At 36.3% G+C, this 19,113-nt stretch overlaps 1 protein-coding gene across 3 annotated transcripts in view; it reads right to left on the minus strand.

Moving 5' to 3' along the window:
- Positions 1 to 248: 248 nt before the first annotated feature.
- The window catches only part of MAEL (maelstrom spermatogenic transposon silencer), a gene marked incomplete at both ends in the record, with an annotated part of 41,275 nt that continues 22,410 nt past the window's right edge, over positions 249 to 19,113 (minus strand). For all 3 annotated transcript variants that reach the window (XM_082614233.1, XM_082614232.1, XM_082614231.1), the window contains 4 exons: positions 249 to 436; positions 983 to 1,058; positions 4,053 to 4,185; positions 4,941 to 5,003. In XM_082614233.1, coding sequence (XP_082470359.1) covers positions 249 to 436; positions 983 to 1,058; positions 4,053 to 4,185; positions 4,941 to 5,003 — 460 coding nt within the window. The remainder of the gene's footprint in view (positions 437 to 982; positions 1,059 to 4,052; positions 4,186 to 4,940; positions 5,004 to 19,113) is intronic.

The following is a 19,113-nucleotide window of genomic DNA, read 5'->3' on the forward strand; positions in this document are numbered from 1 at the left end:
GGACTCAAAACTTTAATGGCATTCCCATAATACAGTCAGAAAGTAGAACAAGCCCTCAAGAAAAAAGCAAAAATGCCAAGATCTTCTCCAACCACAATTATTTTTAATCTATGAAACAGAATTTCCTTACAAATTAAGTAGTTTTTATAGTAGTGACATTTATTGTTGATATGATCTGTTTAATATGACTGTAGTCAGAAGGGAAGTCGGGTCCGTTGTTCTTCCAGAAACTGAAAAAAGTATCATCATTAAGATAAGGAAGAGAAAGATCTGTATCCATCTTTTTGGGACATGTAAGGTGAGAGTGAAGTCTCACAGTTGGAGAATTCGTGGATATTGCTGGAGGAATTGGAGATGCTCTCTGGTAAGCGGGTAATCCCTCTTCCCTGAACACTGCTGTTTTGGCCAGAAATTTTCACCCCAGATGGGGAGTCACCTAGGATATTAAAAATACAAGAAAAGAAATATAGCAATTTTATAGTCTTAGAGATTCCCTCAACTGACTCATCCTACTGCAGGCCTTTTCACTAAGCCATGATTAAACGGATCGTCAATAGGTGAGATAGTTCTTAGAGTAAAGGCAAAAAGGCTGAACAAGAATATTCTTTTTAAGTCCTGGAAACCTTAATTGAAGTTCTTCAGGGACCACGTGAAATTTCATGTCACTAGCTTTTTTAAACTTTCCCATTTCCCCCAAAGACACCCTCATATCAAAACTATAAAACTACAGCTGCTACAAAAGTAACAGGTTTTATTCTAAATGCCCTGAACAAAATTCTGAAGAATAAATTAAATTTTATCAAAGTGATACAAAAATCTACATATCCAAATTAAGTGCTTATGCCAAGTAAAACTCCCAATTCAACAAGATTCTTATACCCTAAAGCCAACTTAGATCATCTGTTTTAAGTATCATACCCCAGGATCGTAAGAAGACCCTAAACTCTTTGAGGTGCCTTCTTATTAAATATAAGATGCTTACCAGTGGGTGTGTTTGGTCTCTGTTCCTGATTAGAAGAGCCGAAATGAGAGAATCCTGGACTCTGAACTCTTAGCTTCTATAAGTAACAACAACAACAAAGACCAGGGGAAAACATATTTCTTATTATTGGATCATCTACTTCAAATTACTCTTTAAATGCAAACTAACACCCCCTTTTCCAATGTCTGATCAACTTGTGAAGAGCACTGCTGTGAAGGGGAGCAGAGGGCAATCTCTGAGGGGAAATTACAGGGTCAAGAAAGGGTTGGATTTTTTAAAAAAAATACATGAGATTATAGCAGGTTTCCTGATAAGAATGACTCAGAACAGAGAGAAACCCTGATGAAATTATTAGAGCCATGTCCTTAGGTAGGTAAGAGAATGAGATCTAATAGAGAAATATAAGGATTGGTCTTAGAAACACAGACAATTCATGCGTTATTAGAGTATATGGTAGATGCAATGGTAGGAATATATGGAAAATCTCGATTGCTTCTCTTTTCTCAGAGAAGGAGGGGATACAAGCATCAGCGAGAACAAGGATGAAGGAAGAGGTGATGGAAGTTTGAAGTGAGAGAAGGTGAGAAATAACTATCTAGGAGAGTGGGAGATTAATCAAACTAGAGAAATGGACAATGCCAGGCAAGGTTAAGGGCTCACCTGAGGTTGGTGGTGATGAATATTTAATAACACCAGTCAGTATGGTAGTCTCTTTTCAGCCTCGGTTAGCTTCAAATGTGTAACAGAGTAGGTGAAGAGTTGATTTAATCAGGGTTAGTGTTTGTCAACCAACTATGAAGAAGAATGAAGGGCCAGTGGAGTTCATAGTGCAAGTGAGTGAAACTAATGGAGCAAGGACTCGAACCTGGGAAGGAAGGAGGTGAAGGGCAAGGTGGGGAGAGGAGACACAAGGCTGAAGCACCTGTCTGTGTGTGAATGGTACCCCTGGAGTTGTGCCATGCAGTGACCCTGTGAAGGAGGGCAGAACAGTGGAGGCATACAATGAATTGAAGGTCCCAGGAGAGATCAAAGAACTGTTGGCACTGTTGTACCAGAGAAAGACAGTGGTAGTCAGAGAGTAGGATGCTTGAAATTGAGATTATGGGGAGATGCCACTGGGGCCTAGAATATGATCACGGGAGTGGATACTTGATGTATGGCAGGGGACAGGATCACTGGAGAAGGGCAAATCAAGGAACTGAAATGTCAGGCAGCTGGAAGGATCATCTATGGGGAAACTGAAATCAAGAATTCTGCCAGGAATATTGTTTGATCTCCTGGCTCAGTGTTGCTCTAAGAATGAGGATGACCAACTCAGGGGCCTATTGACTCCAAGAAGGGGTTATCAGGTACTACAGCCTGAATGGCATGTGATTCAAAGCCTAGGGATTTTAGGGAGAAGGCAGAAAGAAGTCTAGAGGCCAAAAACTTAAACAAGGACAACTACTTCAAATCTAAGCCCGTGATAAATGAGGAAAAAAAAAAAAAAGTGTTGCTAACAGGGAAGCAGTATCTTTAGAGGACAGCCAAGTTTTAGTTACAACCAAGGAGGAAAACAGACCTTCCCAAGAGGAGGTTGAAGACATGAGATTTTGCTGATAACTGAGATTGAGAAGACCCACAAAGTTTTTCAGGAGTTGGGGAAGGCTGAAAAACAGAATCAGCTTAACAAGATGAGTGTGGGAGATGAGCAAGGATCTAGGTATCCTGAGCTTCCATAGTGACTGATGTGAACAATGAAAAGAGGGGTAATGAGACTAAATCTGGTAGTCTCAACACAGATGGTGATGATGGGGCTAAGGCAGTGTTTCTCATCCTGGCTACTATTGACATTTTAGGCTAAATAATACTTTGTTCAGGAGGCTGTCTGTACATAGTCAGGTGTTTAGCAGGCTTACTGGTATCTATCTACCCGCTGTATGCCAGTAGCACCCCCTCCCCAGCTGTGACAACCAAAAATGTATCCAAGTGTTGCCACATGTCCCCTGAAGGACACAAAATAGGTCCTAGTGGAGAACCACTGGGTTAAGGGTTAACAGTAGACAGGAGAGAGAAGAGTCTTGCCCAGAGATTATATGGAGAGTTCTCTTTTTTATTTTTAAAGTTATCATGGAGTAAGACAGACTTCTTTGGTGTGTACATTTCTATGAGTTTTAACAAATGAAGAGATTCGTGAAACCACCATTGCAATCAGGATACAGAGCCATCCTATTACCTCAAAAACTTCCTATCCCTTTACAGTCATACCCTCCTCCCCTAACCCCTGGGAACCACTGATATGTTCATCATTATCATTTGTATTTAACAATGTCATATAAACGGAATCATACATTACATAACCTTTTGAGACTGCTGCTTTTGCTAAGCGTAAGTAATGCCTTTGAGATTGATCCTAATAGTTGTTTTATCAATAGTTCATTCCATTTTGGGGTTCCCTTTTCACTATTCTATTAACTATTTAAAAATAGAACATAGCAGATAATAAATGTTACTAAGTCAGAGATCTTAGTACTCTCATATACTGCTGCATTTAATCCTACGATGACTACTAGACCTTATTATTATTCTTGTTCTACAGATAAGGAATCAGCACAGAAAGTTCAAATAACTTGCAGAGAGTCACACAGCCTATGTCTAGCAGAGCCTGAAGTGAAATTTAGGAATTCTAACTTGAGAGCCCATACTCTTAATTGCTATGCTCTCGGTAGTGTAGAGAGGCCTACTAGTAAGTAAATACCAAGGAGGGAAGAGGGGTGGTAGGGAAATTAGATAGCCTCTAATCAAATCCTGAATCAGGTCTTATATTTAAAATATCTACTTCAAAAATGTATCACATAATTTTTGGAATAAATGTTTGGATGTGTTTTGTATAAACACTAATGCTAATTTTAATTTTCTTTGTTAAGTACAGTAGGAAAATATACAAGGAAGAAAAAGGATTTTTTGTAAGATCCAACTGGATTAAAAACTGACATTCCATGAAGGATCAAAAAAAATTTTTCACAGAAGAGAGAACCAAACAAAGGCCTGATCTCGAGAGACTAGCAGCCCTGAAAAGTCAGCTCCTTACCTGGTAACGCCCTGCATCCAATACAACCATTTTGGGTGTCACACTATTGCTGGCCTCATAATCTTGAAGTGGTACATGAGCCTCTGTGAGCTGGATTCCAAAGAGAGTGGCCAGAGAATTACTGATGCAGTATCTTTAAAAAGGAATTTAAAATGCTTATTATCAGAATCTTATCTAATTCATTCTAAAAGCATTCACATTTAAAAAATTTCTGACAAAGCATGTGAGATGTTGTAAATTGGGAAAAAAGAAATTTAGAGATTTGGAGAAAAAATGGGAATAGGTAGCAGTACATATCATAAAACTAGTCGTTACTGGTAAGCAATACTTGGATTACCAAATAAACTTTCAGATTCATTATAAGTGAATGGGAATTAGGGTAAAGAGCACCAGACTTCTCAAACATTTCAGGCAGGGAGAGGCAACACCAGCAATAGGGCTAAAACTCAGAAACACGTACTCATCCTCAGAACCAACTATCATCAGCTGTGTAAAGGGATTACCAGAGCTTCCCCAGAGCTGAGGCTGCAGGTACTTTCCCTACAAAACGAGGAGAAAAGGGTCTATATTTTTGGAGCACCTTCACAAGGAAGTGCTGTTCTTAATGACAGTAGGGAACTTCGCTTTCCTACAGGAATCCTAGAAGAAAAAATTTTCAGTAAGTGCTTCTGAAGGCTCAAACTGCTCAGGTGGTAACCGCCAGACAAGTAGTGACATGGGCAGAAGAATACAAGTAACATGATTTAAAAAAACCTCTGCTTTAAAAGACAGTTGTGGAAATAGAGGTAAACAGGGATGCACCCTGAATGCCGAAGCAACAACAAGCAAAGTTGCAAAGAATTCAGTGCAGAACAGAGCATTAGGAAGAAACTCCTTTCTCCAACTTACGCAATTTTCTTGCAAACAGCTAAAGCACAGAGGAGAATATCATTTTCTTCATGCCACTTGCACCTGTACGGAAAAAAAAAAAGACTTTGATATCCTCATCTAACTGAAGCAGCACTGCTTATGGGTTTTTATGTGCCAGATTTCTACCTTAGTGTCAGTTTCTTAAATGATTTCAACTATTACTCAAAGATTAAGGTTTCTAATTTAACATACAAAAAGATTTTTTAAAAAACAAGTTTTTAATGTTACCTCCTCTGATGCAAATTCATGATGCATTGCAAACACACAGCTATAACAGATTTTACCTTGAAAATCTATATATAGATTTATATATATATAGAAAATCTATATATAGACTATAGTTAACATATACTCATTAAACACACATTTACTGAGGACATACTACTTACCAGGCACTGTCCTAGGCATTAGGGATACAGTACAGAATGAAACACAAACTCTTATGCACCCGAAACTTACTTTTTAATGGGGAAATCAGATCAAAAGATATGTAGGTATAATAACATAGTAAGTTAGATGAGTTCTAAGAAGGAAAAAAACAATAAAAAGACATGAAATGCAAGAGAAGGGTGACATTTTAGATAAGGTAGGCAGGAAAGGTGTCACTGAGGAGTGGATGTTGAGGTGAAGACCTCAAGAGGGGATGTTGGAGAGGAAATGACCAACAACATACTTTCATGATGAGAGCCACTATAAACCTGTATATCTTTCCCCTGAGTGCGTAAGTTATTCGAGACTCAGAACAGCACTACCTGTATAATAGAAACCTTCCCTAAACTTAGCAAAAATTTTCACTTAGAAATTATAAACATGCTAAACAGTAAGTGTAAAAAGTCCATTATCTGCACTTGTTATTTAACTGGAAGGCTATCTAAAATTAAGAATTTCCCACTGCTTTTACAAAAAGTGATTCAATAAATATGATTAATGAAACTAACTCTAAAATGAAGGCTTAAGTTAAAACTAAACCTAAATCAAGGCACTGGTCCCTCCCACTGGGAGGCCTGCACAAGCCTCTTAGACCAGCCTCACCCACCAGGGGGCAGACACCAGAAGCAAGAGGAGCTACAATCCTGCAGCCTGTGGGACTACAAACACAGAAAGTTACACAAAATGAGATGGCAAAGAAATATGTTCCAGAGGAAGGAATAAGATAAAACCTCAGAACAACAACTAAGTGAAGTGGAAATAGGCAGTCTACCTGAAAAAGAATTCAGAGTAATGATAGTAAAGACAGTCCAAGATCTCAGAAAAAAAATGGAGGCACAGACCAAGAAGATACAAGAAATGTTTTAACAAAGCTAGAAGATAAACAGAGCTGAACAATAACTGAAATGAAAAATACACTAGATGAAATAAATAGAATAAATGAAGTAGAATGGATAAGTGAACGGGAAGACAGAATGGTGGAAATCACTGCTGTGGAACAGGATAAAGAATAAAAAGAAATGAGGACAGTTTAAGAGACCTCTGGGACAACATTAAATGCACCAATGTTTACATTATAGGAGTCTAGAATGAGAAAAAATTTGCAGAGATAATAATTGAAAACTTCCCTAACGTGGGAAAAGAAACAGTCACCTAGTCCAGGAAGTGCAGAGAGTCCCAGGCAGGATAAACCCAAGGAGGAGCATGCTGAGACACATAGTAATAGAACTGACAAAAATTAAAGACGAAAAGATGCTCAACATCACAAATCAGAGAAATGCAAATAAAAACTACAATGAGGTACCACCTCATGCCAGTCAGAACGGCCACCATTAAAATGTCTACAAACAGTTAAATGCTGGAGAGGGTGTGGAGAAAAGGGAACCTTCCTACAGTTGGTGGTAATGTAAGTTGGTGTAGCCACGGTGGAAAACAGTATAGGATGTTCCTCACAAAACTAAAAATAGAATTACCACATGATCCAGCAATCCAACTCCTATATCCAGACAAAATTACAATTCAAAAAGATACATGTACCCCTGTGTTCAGAGCAGCACTATTCACAACAGCCAAGACATGGAAACAACCTAAATGTCCATCAACAGATGAATGGATAAAGAAGATATGGTACATAAATACAATGGAATACTACTCAGCTATAAAAAAGAACGAAATAATGTCATTTGCAGCAACATGGATAGACCTAGAGATTATCATACTAAGTGAAGTAAGTCAGAAAGATAAAGACAAATACCATATGATATCCCTTATAGGTGGAATCTAAAATATGACACAAATGAACCTATCTATGAAACAGAAAAAACATCAGGGACATAGAAAATAGACTGGTGGTTGCCAAGGGGGAGGAGGGTTGGAGAAGGTAGGAGTGGGAGTTTTGGATTAGCAGATGCAAACTGGTGTATACATAGAATGGGTAAACAACAAGGTCCTACTGGATAGCACAGGGAACTATATTCAACATCCTGTGATAAACCATAATGGAAAAGAATGTGAAAAAGAATGTGTGTGTGTGTGTATAAAACTGAGTCACTGCTGCACAGCAGTAATTGACACAACATTGTAATTCAACTTTACTTCAATGAAAAATAAATTACAATGCTTAAAAAAAAAAAGCAACAAGGGCAAAGCAACAAATAACATACAAGAGAATCCCCATAAGGTTATCAACTGATTTTTCAGCAGAACTCGCAGGCCAGAAGGGAGTGGCATGATATATTTAAAGTGATGAAAGGGAAAAGCCTGCAACCAAGAATACTCTACCCAGCAAGGCTCTCATTCAGATTCGATGGCAAAATCAAAAGCTTTACAGACAAGCAAAAGCTAATAAGAGAATTCAGCACTACCAAACTAGCTTTACAAATAAATGCTAAAGGAACTTCTCTAGGCAGAAAAGAAAAGACCACAACTGGAAACAAGAAAATTACAAATGGGAAAGTTCACCAGTAAAGGTACACAAACATACAGTAAAGGTAGGAAATCATTCACACACAAATATGATATCAAAACCAGCAACTGTGAGAAGAGTACAAATCCAGGATATTGGAAATACATTTGAAATAAGGGACGAGCAACTTAAAACAATTGTGTATATATATACATACTGCTATTTCAAAACCTCATGGTAACCACAAACCAAAAGTCTACAATAGATATACACACAAAAAAGAAAAAGGAATCCAAACATAACACTAAAGATAGTCATCAAATCACAAGAGAAGAAAAAGAGGAAGGGAAGAAAAAAGACCTACAAACACAAATCCAAAACAACAAAATGGCAACAAAAACATACATATCAGTTATTACGTTAAATATAAATGGATTAAATGCTCCAACCAAAAGACAGACTGGAGGAATGGATACGACAACAAGACCTATATATATGCTGTCTACAAGAGACCCACTTCAAATCTAGGGACACAGACAGACTGAAAGTGAGAGGATGGGAAAAGGTATCCCATGCAAATGGAAATCAAAAGAAATCTGGAGTAGCAATACTCATATCAGACAAAACAGATTTTAAAGACTATTACAACAGACAAAGGAGGACACTACATAATGATCAAAGGATCAATCCAAGAAGAGGATTTAACAACTGTAAAAATATACGCAGCCAACATAGGAGAACCTTGATGTAGCAGCCATAAAAGATGAAATTGACAGTAACACAATTAACAGTGGGGGATTTTAACACCTCACTTACATCAACGGACGGATCATCCAGACAGAAAAATCAATAACGAAAGACAGGCCTTAAATGTCACATTAGGCCAAATGGATTTAACTGATATTTATAGAGCATTCCATCCAAAAGCAGCAGAACACACATTCTTCTCAAGTGCACATGGAACATTCTCCAGAACAGATCACATGCTGGGCCACAAAGCAAGCTTGGGTAAAGTTAAGAATATTGAAATCATATCAAGCATCTTTTCCAACCACAACACTAGGAGATTAGAAATCAACTGCAAGAAAAAAACCTGTAAAACAACAAAAACACACAGAGGCTAAACAATATGCTACTGAACAACCAATGGATCACTGAAGAAATCAAAGAGGAAATCAAAAAATACCTAGAGACAAATAAGTTTATAGCAATACAATCTTACCTCAGGAAACAAGAGAAATCTCAAATAAACAACCTTAACTTACACCTAAAGCAACTAGAGAAAGAAGAACAAACAAAAGCCAAAGTTAGTAGAAGGAAAGAAATCATAAAGATCAGAGCAGAAATAAATGAAATAGAGACCCCCCCCCAAAAAAAACCCAGAAAAGATCAATGAAACTAAAAGTTGGTTCTTTGAAAAGATAAACAGAATTGATATGTCTTTAGCTAGACTCAAAAAGAAAAAAAGGGAGATGGCTCAAGTCAATAAAATTAGAAATGAAAAAGGAAAAGTTACAGTGGACACCACAGAAATACAAAGGATCATAAGAGACTACTACAAGCAACAGTATGCCAATAAAATGGACAACCGAGAAGAAATGGACAAATTCTGAAGAAAGATATAACCTTCCAAGACTAACTAGAATAGAAAATATGAACAGACCAATCAGAAGCAGGACCAAATGGCTTCACAGGTGAATTCTATCTAACATTTAGAGAAGAGTTAACACCTACCCTTCTGAAACTGTTCCAAAAAATGGCAGAGAAAGGAACACTCCTAAACTCATTCTGTGAGGCCACCATCACCCTTATACCAAAACCAGACAAAGATACCACAAAAAAAGAAAATTACAGGCCAATATCATTGATGAACATAGGTACAAAAATCCTCAACAAAATACTAGCAAACTGAATCCAACAACACATTAAAGGGATCATACACCATGATCAAGTGGGGTTTATCTCAGGGACACAAAGATTCTTCAATATCCACAAATCAGTAAGTGTGATATACCACATTAACAAACTGAAGAAAAACCATATGATCATCTCAATAGATGAAGAAAAGGCTTTTGACAAAATTCAACACCCATTTATGATAAAAACTCTCTAGAAAGTGGGCACAGAGAGAACATACCTCAACATAATAAAGGCCATATATGACAAACTCACAGCTAACATCATTCTCAATGGTGACAAACTGAAAGCATTCCCTCTAAGATCAGGAACAGGACAAGGCTGTCCACTGTCTCCACTTTTATTCAACATAGATTTGGAAGTCCTAACCACAGCAATCAGAAGAAATAAAAGGAATCCAAAAATGGATTAATTATAAAATTAATACACAGAAATCTGTTGTACTTCTATATACTAACAATGAAAAATCAGAAAGAGAAATTAAGGAAACAATCCCATTTTCCATCACATCAAAAAAAGAATAAAATATCTAGGAATAAATCTACCTAAGGAGGCAAAAGACCTGTACTCTGAAAACTGTAAGACACTGATGAAAGAAATCAAAGATGACACGAACAGATGGAAAGATATACCATGTTCTTGGACTGGGAGAATCAATATTGTGAAAATGACTACACTACCCAAGGCAGTCTACAGATTCAATGCAATCCCTATCAAATTACTAATGGCAGATCTAGAACAAAAGATTTAAAATTTGTACAGAAACACAAAAGACCCTGAATAGCCAAAGCAATCTTGAGAGATGAAATGGAGCTGGAGGAATCAGGCTCCCTGACCTCAGACTATACTACAAAGCTATAGTCATCAAAACACTGCTGGCAAAAAGACAGACTTATAGATCAATGAACAGGAAAGAAAGCTCAGAAGTAAACCCACACACCTGTGATCTATTAACCTACGACAAAGAAGGCAAGAACATATAATGGAGAAAAGACAGTCTCTTCAATAAGTGGTGCTGGGAAAACTGGACAACTACATGTAAAGGAATGAAATTAGAACATTCTCTAACACCATACACAAAAATAAATTCAAAATGGATTAAAGACCTCAATGTAAGACTGTATACTATAAAAGTCTTAGAGGAAAATATAGGCAGAACACTCTTTGACATAAGTTGCAGCAATATTTTTTTGGATCCATCTCCTAGAGTAATGAAAATAGAAACAAAATAAACAAATGGGACCTAATTAAACTTAAAAGCTTTTGCACAGCAAAGGAAACCATAAACAAAACAAAAAGACAACCCACAGTATGGGAGAAAATATTTGAAAATGAAGTGATCAACAAGGGATTAATCTCCAAAATATACAAACAGCTCATGCAGCTCTGTCAAAAAAGCAAACAACCCAATCAAAAAATGGACAGAAGATCTAAAGAGACATTTCTCTAAAGAAGACATACAGATGGCCAAAAAGCACATGAAAAGATGCTCAACACCACTAATTATTAGAGAAATGCAAATCAAAACTATGAGGTATCACCTCACCCTAGTCAGAATGGCCATCATCAGAAAGTTTACGAACAATAAATGCTGGACAGGGTGTGGAGAAAAGGGAACCCTCCTACACTGTTGGTGGGAATGTAAATTGGTACAACCACTATGGAGAAGAATATGGAGGTTCCTTAAAAAACTAAAATTAGAGCTCTCATATGATCCAGCAATCCCACTCCTGGGCATATATCCAGAGAAAACCATATTTCGAAAAGATACATGCACCCCAATGTTCACTGCAGCACTATTTCCAATACCCAAGACATGGAAGCCACCTAAATGTCCACCGACAGAGGAATGGATAAAGAGGATGTGATACACATATAGAATGGAATATTAGCCATAAAGAATGAAATAATGCCATTTGCAGCCACATGGATGAACCTAGAGATATCATACTAAGTAAATAAGCCTGGCAGAAAGACAAATATATGATATTGCTTATATGTGGAATCTAAAAAAGTTGATACAAATGAACTTATCTACAAAACAGAAACAGACTCATAGACTTAGAAAACAAACTTATGGTTACCAAAGGGCAAAGGTGGCGGGGGGGGGGATAAATCAGGAGGCTGGGATTAACATATATACATTACTATATGTAAAATATATAATCAACGAGGACATACAGGGAACTCTATTCAGTACTCTATAATAACCTATATGGGAAATAGAATCTGAAATAGATATATGTATAACTGAATCACTTTGCTATACATCTGAAACTAACTCAACATTTTAAGTAAACTGTACTCCAATAAAAAAACAAACAAACAAAAAATCTAAGTCCTTACATGCCCACACGAAATCAAGTAATTTTAAATTTCCAGTTAGTTTTGCTCCTTGTTCAACAGAACTTAATCCTCAAGAGTACCTACTTCATACACACATTTTCCATTGGAGATCATATTTTAAATGAAAGCAGTTAAAAAACTAACAATGTATCACAGTATTAAAACAAACTACAACAACAAAAAACCCATTCAAGTCTGACTCCAGGGAAAAACGTCTCCAAATCTAGTTATACTATTAAAAATGACGTTATTTGGATGTGTTTTCATTTATACTTATTGGTCCTCTTCCTCCAATCATCCCAAAATATGAGTGTATTTTCTAGCAAAGGAAGATTCATATTCTAAAAATCCAAGGATTATCAGAACAGCTCTGTACACTCTGTTACGCTATTAATATTCATTATGCAGCCTGAAATATAGCTTCAACTTGAATGCATTTCCAACGTTTCTTTTATGAAATTCCACTCCAAAGTAGAAACATAAGGTTGTAAGTGAATATGTCTGCTAAGTTCGCAACTTACTCCCAAAGTTTCACCACCACCTCATTCACTAAAATAATGTGCAGCATAAAGGTCTTTTACACGCTTTTCCTCTTGACTTCCAAAAGGTCTCAGTGATCTCTTTTCCTCTTATTTCAGGGTTAAGTTTCTTCTCCTTTTCAAGGATAACCCTGCCTTTCCCTTTCTCAGGAACCACTGTCATCCGACAGTTACAGATGCTCTTTGCTCTAGTCAAACTGACTCGCTGTTTTTTTCTTAAACCGTCTCTATGCTTTCATTCCCGAGTCACTGTTTTGGCCATTTTCTTCTCTTGGAGAGGTCCTTCCTTCAACCCAGATCTCTGCTCACAGGGACAGGGGAGATGCTCAATAAATATTCGTTGATTAAATAAAAGCTGCCTTGTTTCAGTCAGCAGGTCACAGTGAATTAATCCAAGGACAATTATGACAGGAAGCAACAAGGAGAATGGGGTATCTATAAAGCTTATACTCTAGCCTTCAAAGTAATGTGACAGTCATTAACAGCCTACTTATTTAAGATTCTGATACTTTTTGTGTAACTGTATTCTATTTCACCAATATAAAACCCACCCATTTCTCCTAGAGCTAGAGACAACATTTATCAAAAATTTATTACAAACTTTAATGTCCTTTAAGTAGAAGTTTAAGAGCAGTGTTTGAAAAGAGTCCTATCTGCTTATATTAACTAACAGATTCTAACAATAGTTCCTATTGTCCGCTACAACCAAAACTCCCTTGTAAAATACTATATATTGGAATCTTACAATATTATGAAGCTCAGGAAAAGGTAGACCCATCCTTTCCAAAGCAGTTATTATTAAAGTTCTTAAAGTACTATGTAACAGGTTCTATCTTTAATAAAATCCCATGGCACAGACCTCCAAAAATGTCTTAACACCAAAGCTACTCTACCCTTGTTGCAGCCTATACATACTCTGAGACTCAACACCATTTCTTCTATTCTAAAACATGATTTTTTCACATTTTAACTGAATGCATTTATTGGACTGCATCATACAATTTAAGGTATTCTACAACTGCTATTGGTCAGTCTAGAAATAGCTGCCATTGCCTAAACATGTACAAATTTATTATTTTTTAAAGCAGTGGTATGTAGTATTTTATTTTTATTTTTGTTTTTATTGCAGTATAGTTGATTTACAATATTATGTTAGTTTCAGGTATACAGCTTAATGATTCAGTATTTATATTCCAGATTATATTCCATTACAGGTTATTACTAGATAATGGTACAATTCCCTGTGCTCTACAGTATATCCTTGTTGTTCATCTATTACATATATATTAATTTGTATCTGTTAATCCCATATCCCTAAATTTGTCCCTCCCTCCACCCTCGTCCTTTTGGTAACCACTAGTTTGTTTTCTATATCTGTGAATCTGTTTCTGTTCTGCATATATCTTTGAGTATTATTCTGGATAACCAAACAACTGTAATCCTTCAACATTTTAGTCAATAAACCATTGAGAAAGTATTGGTTTGTCTCTGAAACCTTCTACTGGTATCATCTGATAAGATCAAGAAAGAACCAGCATCAAAACTTGCAGAAAAGGTGTCTGTCAGTGGCTCAGGAGAAAGTCCAGAGACAATGGTACAATTCCCTTTTAAGAAATGCCACATCACCACCCTGGATGGCACAGAGACAACAATGTATGAAAACATGGACAATGAATGATTTTGAATGTGAAATTTTAGGAATACTTTAGCCAGTAGCTGAGGCAATGGTACATAAATCCAAATATCCTAACACATCATCCATAAACTTTTAAGCCTAACAAGATTAAACAAAACAAAGTATATACCTGCAGCATAACTAAGAGAAGCATAACTACAAGACTACAAGACTCAATTACCAAAAGAAAATCCTTACTTTCCAATGGAGTCATTTCTCAAGTTCACACCCAAGCCTCTATATAGCTTTATAGAGAGGGTGGAGCCCAGAGAACATGGGGGAAGAGAGAGAAGGGAAATCGAGAGCCCAAGATTAAATTACAACCATTCCCACAATGAGATGGTTGATAAATATTTAGAATCCTGGTAGATCAGGGCACTGGCTACAGGAAACTGACTTAAAAGTGCCTGAAGACTCTAAAAGGCAGCCTGGAAGGCATTGTTTCTGGGCAGCAGAGGGCAAGAGGAAGGGAAGGAGTCCTTTAGAGACTGTGTGAAGGGGGGAAAAAAGCACAGAGGGGGAAACCTAGGATTCTCCAGGACAAAGAAAGCAGGAAAAAATGGAAAGACCCACAACCACACTGCCACCACTCTGAAAGCATTCAAAGAAACCATACTTTGCTACACTGACAGAAGAGGAAGCACTTGAACTACAGATCTCAAACCACCCCAAATAAACAGCCCTGTCCAAGAAATGCAAATGAACAACAGAAAGCCACTGCAAGAGGTAAACAGAAAATGAGAATCACTATAGTTGATAACTCTCCCCATCCCCGACCCCCCCAAAAAAACATGGAGACGAAAATTATAAAACAACACTATAACATAACACTCTACATTGTTATTAATATATGAATTAAATATCCTTAAACAAAAATTCTGAAGATACGAAAACATGGCCTGAATAAGAAACTTCAAAACTAAGAACAGAAAGAAGAAAAGAGTTGACAAAACTCAGGAAAGAAATAAAAATCATATAGGAAAAGAACTGAATTACAAACTGCTTAAGGAAGAACAGATTCAAATGAGAAGTTAATAAGGGAAACTGAAGAAAACAGAAAACTACCATGAGAATAAGAGAATAAAGAAAGAAGAAATAAGGGTCAGAAAAAGTGACCATAATGAAAGGTAAAGAAGACCAATCATACATATATTGGACACCCTTAAGAAAAATTAAATGGAATAGAATATTAAACTACAATCTAAGAAAAATCTCCAGAAATTAGACCTGATTCTGCATACTAAAAGGGCCTGCCAAACACCTGGGAAAACTGACCTGCAGTAATATACTCAGAGAAACATTCCAGTAAAACTATTAGACTTTAAAGATGAAAAACCATTCTTAAGGTCTCCAGGCAAAAAGAGCAAAAAAACTTAAAAGATCAAGAGAATGAAATGAACAGACTTCTAAAAAGCAACATAAAGCAAAACAACAATGCAGCTGTACTTTCTAGAAACTCAAGGAAATAAAATGTAAACCAACAGAAAAAATTTTAAACATGCAAGAACAGAGTTCCTGCCATTCCCAAGAGCCCTTGATCAATCTACTAGATCCAGATTCAGCAAACTTTTTCTGTAAAGGCATCAAATAACACAGCCACTTATAGCTGTAGGAGATATAATGAGACATACACGGAAACAGTAGTAATGAGACTTCACAGCACTGTCAATATAACACAGACCAAGTAGACAAAATATAAAGAGATAAGGCAATTTAAACATAGTAATGTAGCGCTTACGGATACTTGTCAAATGTTGCACCCTGATAAACACATATTCTTCTCACATACCCACAAAACAGTCACAAAAATTGATTATGCATTTAGTTACCAAAACAAAACACTAGTAACACTAGTAACTTCCATAAGGTAGAAACATTATAAACAATACTTTGATCACAATGCAAAGATGCTAGAATTTACTAACAAAAACCAAAAAGGCTTTCCATCTGGACATTTAAAAGCCTCATATTAACTCATGGGTTAAAGAGAGCTGAAACGACAGAATGTTTTTTAAAAATGACAAAATACTATGTCAACAACTTATGGGATGCACTGCAAGACATGTTTAAGAGAAAATTCACTCTACTAAACACTTACCAATGTAAAAAAAAACCCAAATTAACTAAATACCGAGCCCAAAAATCTAAAAAAAAGAACCACAAAGTACCAAGAATATAAAAGCAGAAATGAATGAGGAACAGAAAATTAGCAGATCTAATAAACTGTTGTTTTGAAAAAAATAGACAATACACTACGCTAGCATGATTTAGGGGAAAAAAGTAGAAGCACAAATATATAAGAAACAATGAGATAAATAACCAATGAAACAAGGAATTTTAAAAAATATAAAAGACTACTTAGTTTGCAGACCTAATTTTAAACAAATTTGGAAACGTATATAAAATGCATAATTTCCTAAGGAATTACAGATTACCAAAATTGATCGCATTAAAGTTAGAAAGCCTAATCAAATCAATTTTCATAGAAGAAACAGAGACGTTTTTGTGGGAACTGCCCCACAAAAATTCACCAGTCCCAGATAGGCACAATCTGTGTGAGAAAAATTTTAAAACAGACTTGAAAGGCCCAAAAGCAGATCTGAACAATGGAAAGACACCTCTTGTCTTTGGACAGAATTCAACATTATATAAAGATTTCAGTTTTCCAGGTTAATTTATAAAGTTAATGCAATCCAAGGAACTTTATGGAGCTAGACTGAAGAGAGATACTTCTGAATATACTTTGTTTGAACTATGCTAATACATTCCACATTCAAAATATAATAAAACCAACAAAGATGGGCAAAACCAAAAATGGAATAAAACAAGCAAACAGACAACTATATTTCAAATGAATAAATTAACCACACTGAAGGAGAAAAAAAGAACCAACTCCAATAACTTCTGAACAAAGTATTTTGACTACCTTCAGACTAAAACAACTGAAAGAAGATTCTAAACTGTTAATATGCCTTTTTTAAAAAGTGGTATCACTTAATTCTAAAACAACTTAATGCATTCTAGGACTGGACAAACAAAAATGTTGAGCACCAGGTTTTTCCACTCAGAAGGGCAATACAAAAATGGAAAACTGGAAAACTCTATGGTTTTAAATTCTAATTGTAGGTTCAGCACAAACTCATGGTGAGATAAAGACAGGGGGAGAGAGAGAGGAAGGAGCAGGCAGGTGAGCCTAGCTGCATAAAAATATTTATGAAAAGTATGTATACACATATTTACTAGCTCTTTACACCAAGGGGAACTAGAATCAATGACAGTCTAATAGGAATGAACACCCAGCACCCAGATTCTATCTCCTAAATGCACACACTTCCACTAAAAGGAATCAAGGCTCCTTGGAGAAATGGCTAATTCAAAGCTGAAGCAGGGAAAAGTACAAGATGAACCTGAAATATATGGAGCTGGAAAGCAAAGAAGCACTCAAAGAATGAGGCAGCAATGTAAAAAACAACAACAACAAAACCCAAACAAAGAGATGACTGCTTTGAAGGGACTTCCACTGGCCATAAAGGAAACAACCTGAGCATAAAAGTAAGTTAATAAGAGATTATGGCCCACTGAATAAGATATAGGAATACATGAGTCCATACTCATAAATAAATGAAAAAAAGTCAGCAAAGAGGAAAAGCTCCTTACAGTAGAATGCTAACTAATAAACGTAGAAGCAAAAATCAGATTAGAAAACCATCATTTCACAAATATAGTAATAATCGACCCAGGCAAAAATCATCAATGGATGCTAAAACGAGCAGATTAAAGTTTGAGGAATAGATTATCTACCAAATCTCAAAGAATCTCCCAAAAGAATTATAAGGTAAAAAAGAGTAACTTTTCAATAGAGAAATTTGGCAGACACTATCTTAAGCAAATGATCAAAGTTGTCAGTAATGAGACTGACATCAGATGCCTCCAGATATGACACACTGAGAAGACACATAACTTTTGTGGTACTCCTGCTAAAAATATATAACCTCAATCTAATCATGTGGAAATACAGGCAAACTCAAACTGAGAAACATTTTGCAAAGTAATGGGCCTGTACTCTTCAAAAAGGTCAAGATCATGAAAGTCAAAGACTGAGGAACTATTCCAGATTAAAGGAGCCTAAACAGACATAATAACTAAATGCAACATGTCGTCCTGGCTTGGATCCTAAAGTTTTTCTTTTTTTTTTTTTTGGCTATAGAAGACATTATTAGAACAACTAGCAAAATATGATTATAGCTTTTAGATTAGACAGTAGTACTGTATCAATGGCAATATCCTGTTTTGATTACTGTATTGTGGCAATATACATGATCTTGCTCTTAGGAACAACACATTGATACTCAGGGGTGAAAAGGCGTCATGATAGCAACTTGCTCTCAAGAGGCTGAGAGAAAGAAACAGTGTATATATATTTAGAGAAAAAGTTATAAATATATAAAAATATTAACAGTTAGAGAATCTGAGAATGGTGTATACAACTTCCCTGTACTAGAGTCTTGCAACTTTTCTGTAAAACTAAAATTATTTCAAAGTAAAAAAATAGTTTCAATTTATTTCACATCTTTTTTTTTTTTTTTTTTTTTTTTTTTGCAGTACGCAGGCCTCTCACTGTTGTGGCCTCTCCGGTTGCGGAGCACAGGCTCCAGACGCGCAGGCTCAGCGGCCATGGCTCACGGGCCATATGGGATCTTCCCGGACTGGGGCACGAACCCGTGTCCCCTGCATCGGCAGGCAGACTCTCAACCACTGCGCCACCAGCGAAGCCCCATTTCACATTTATATTTCTTATAACTCCAAGAATTCCGTGTAATAAAATGTCTATACAAATAAATA

The sequence above is a fragment of the Mesoplodon mirus genome (assembly GCF_964341445.2).
Source record: "Mesoplodon mirus genome assembly, chromosome: 3".
NCBI classification, from domain to species: domain Eukaryota; kingdom Metazoa; phylum Chordata; class Mammalia; order Artiodactyla; family Ziphiidae; genus Mesoplodon; species Mesoplodon mirus.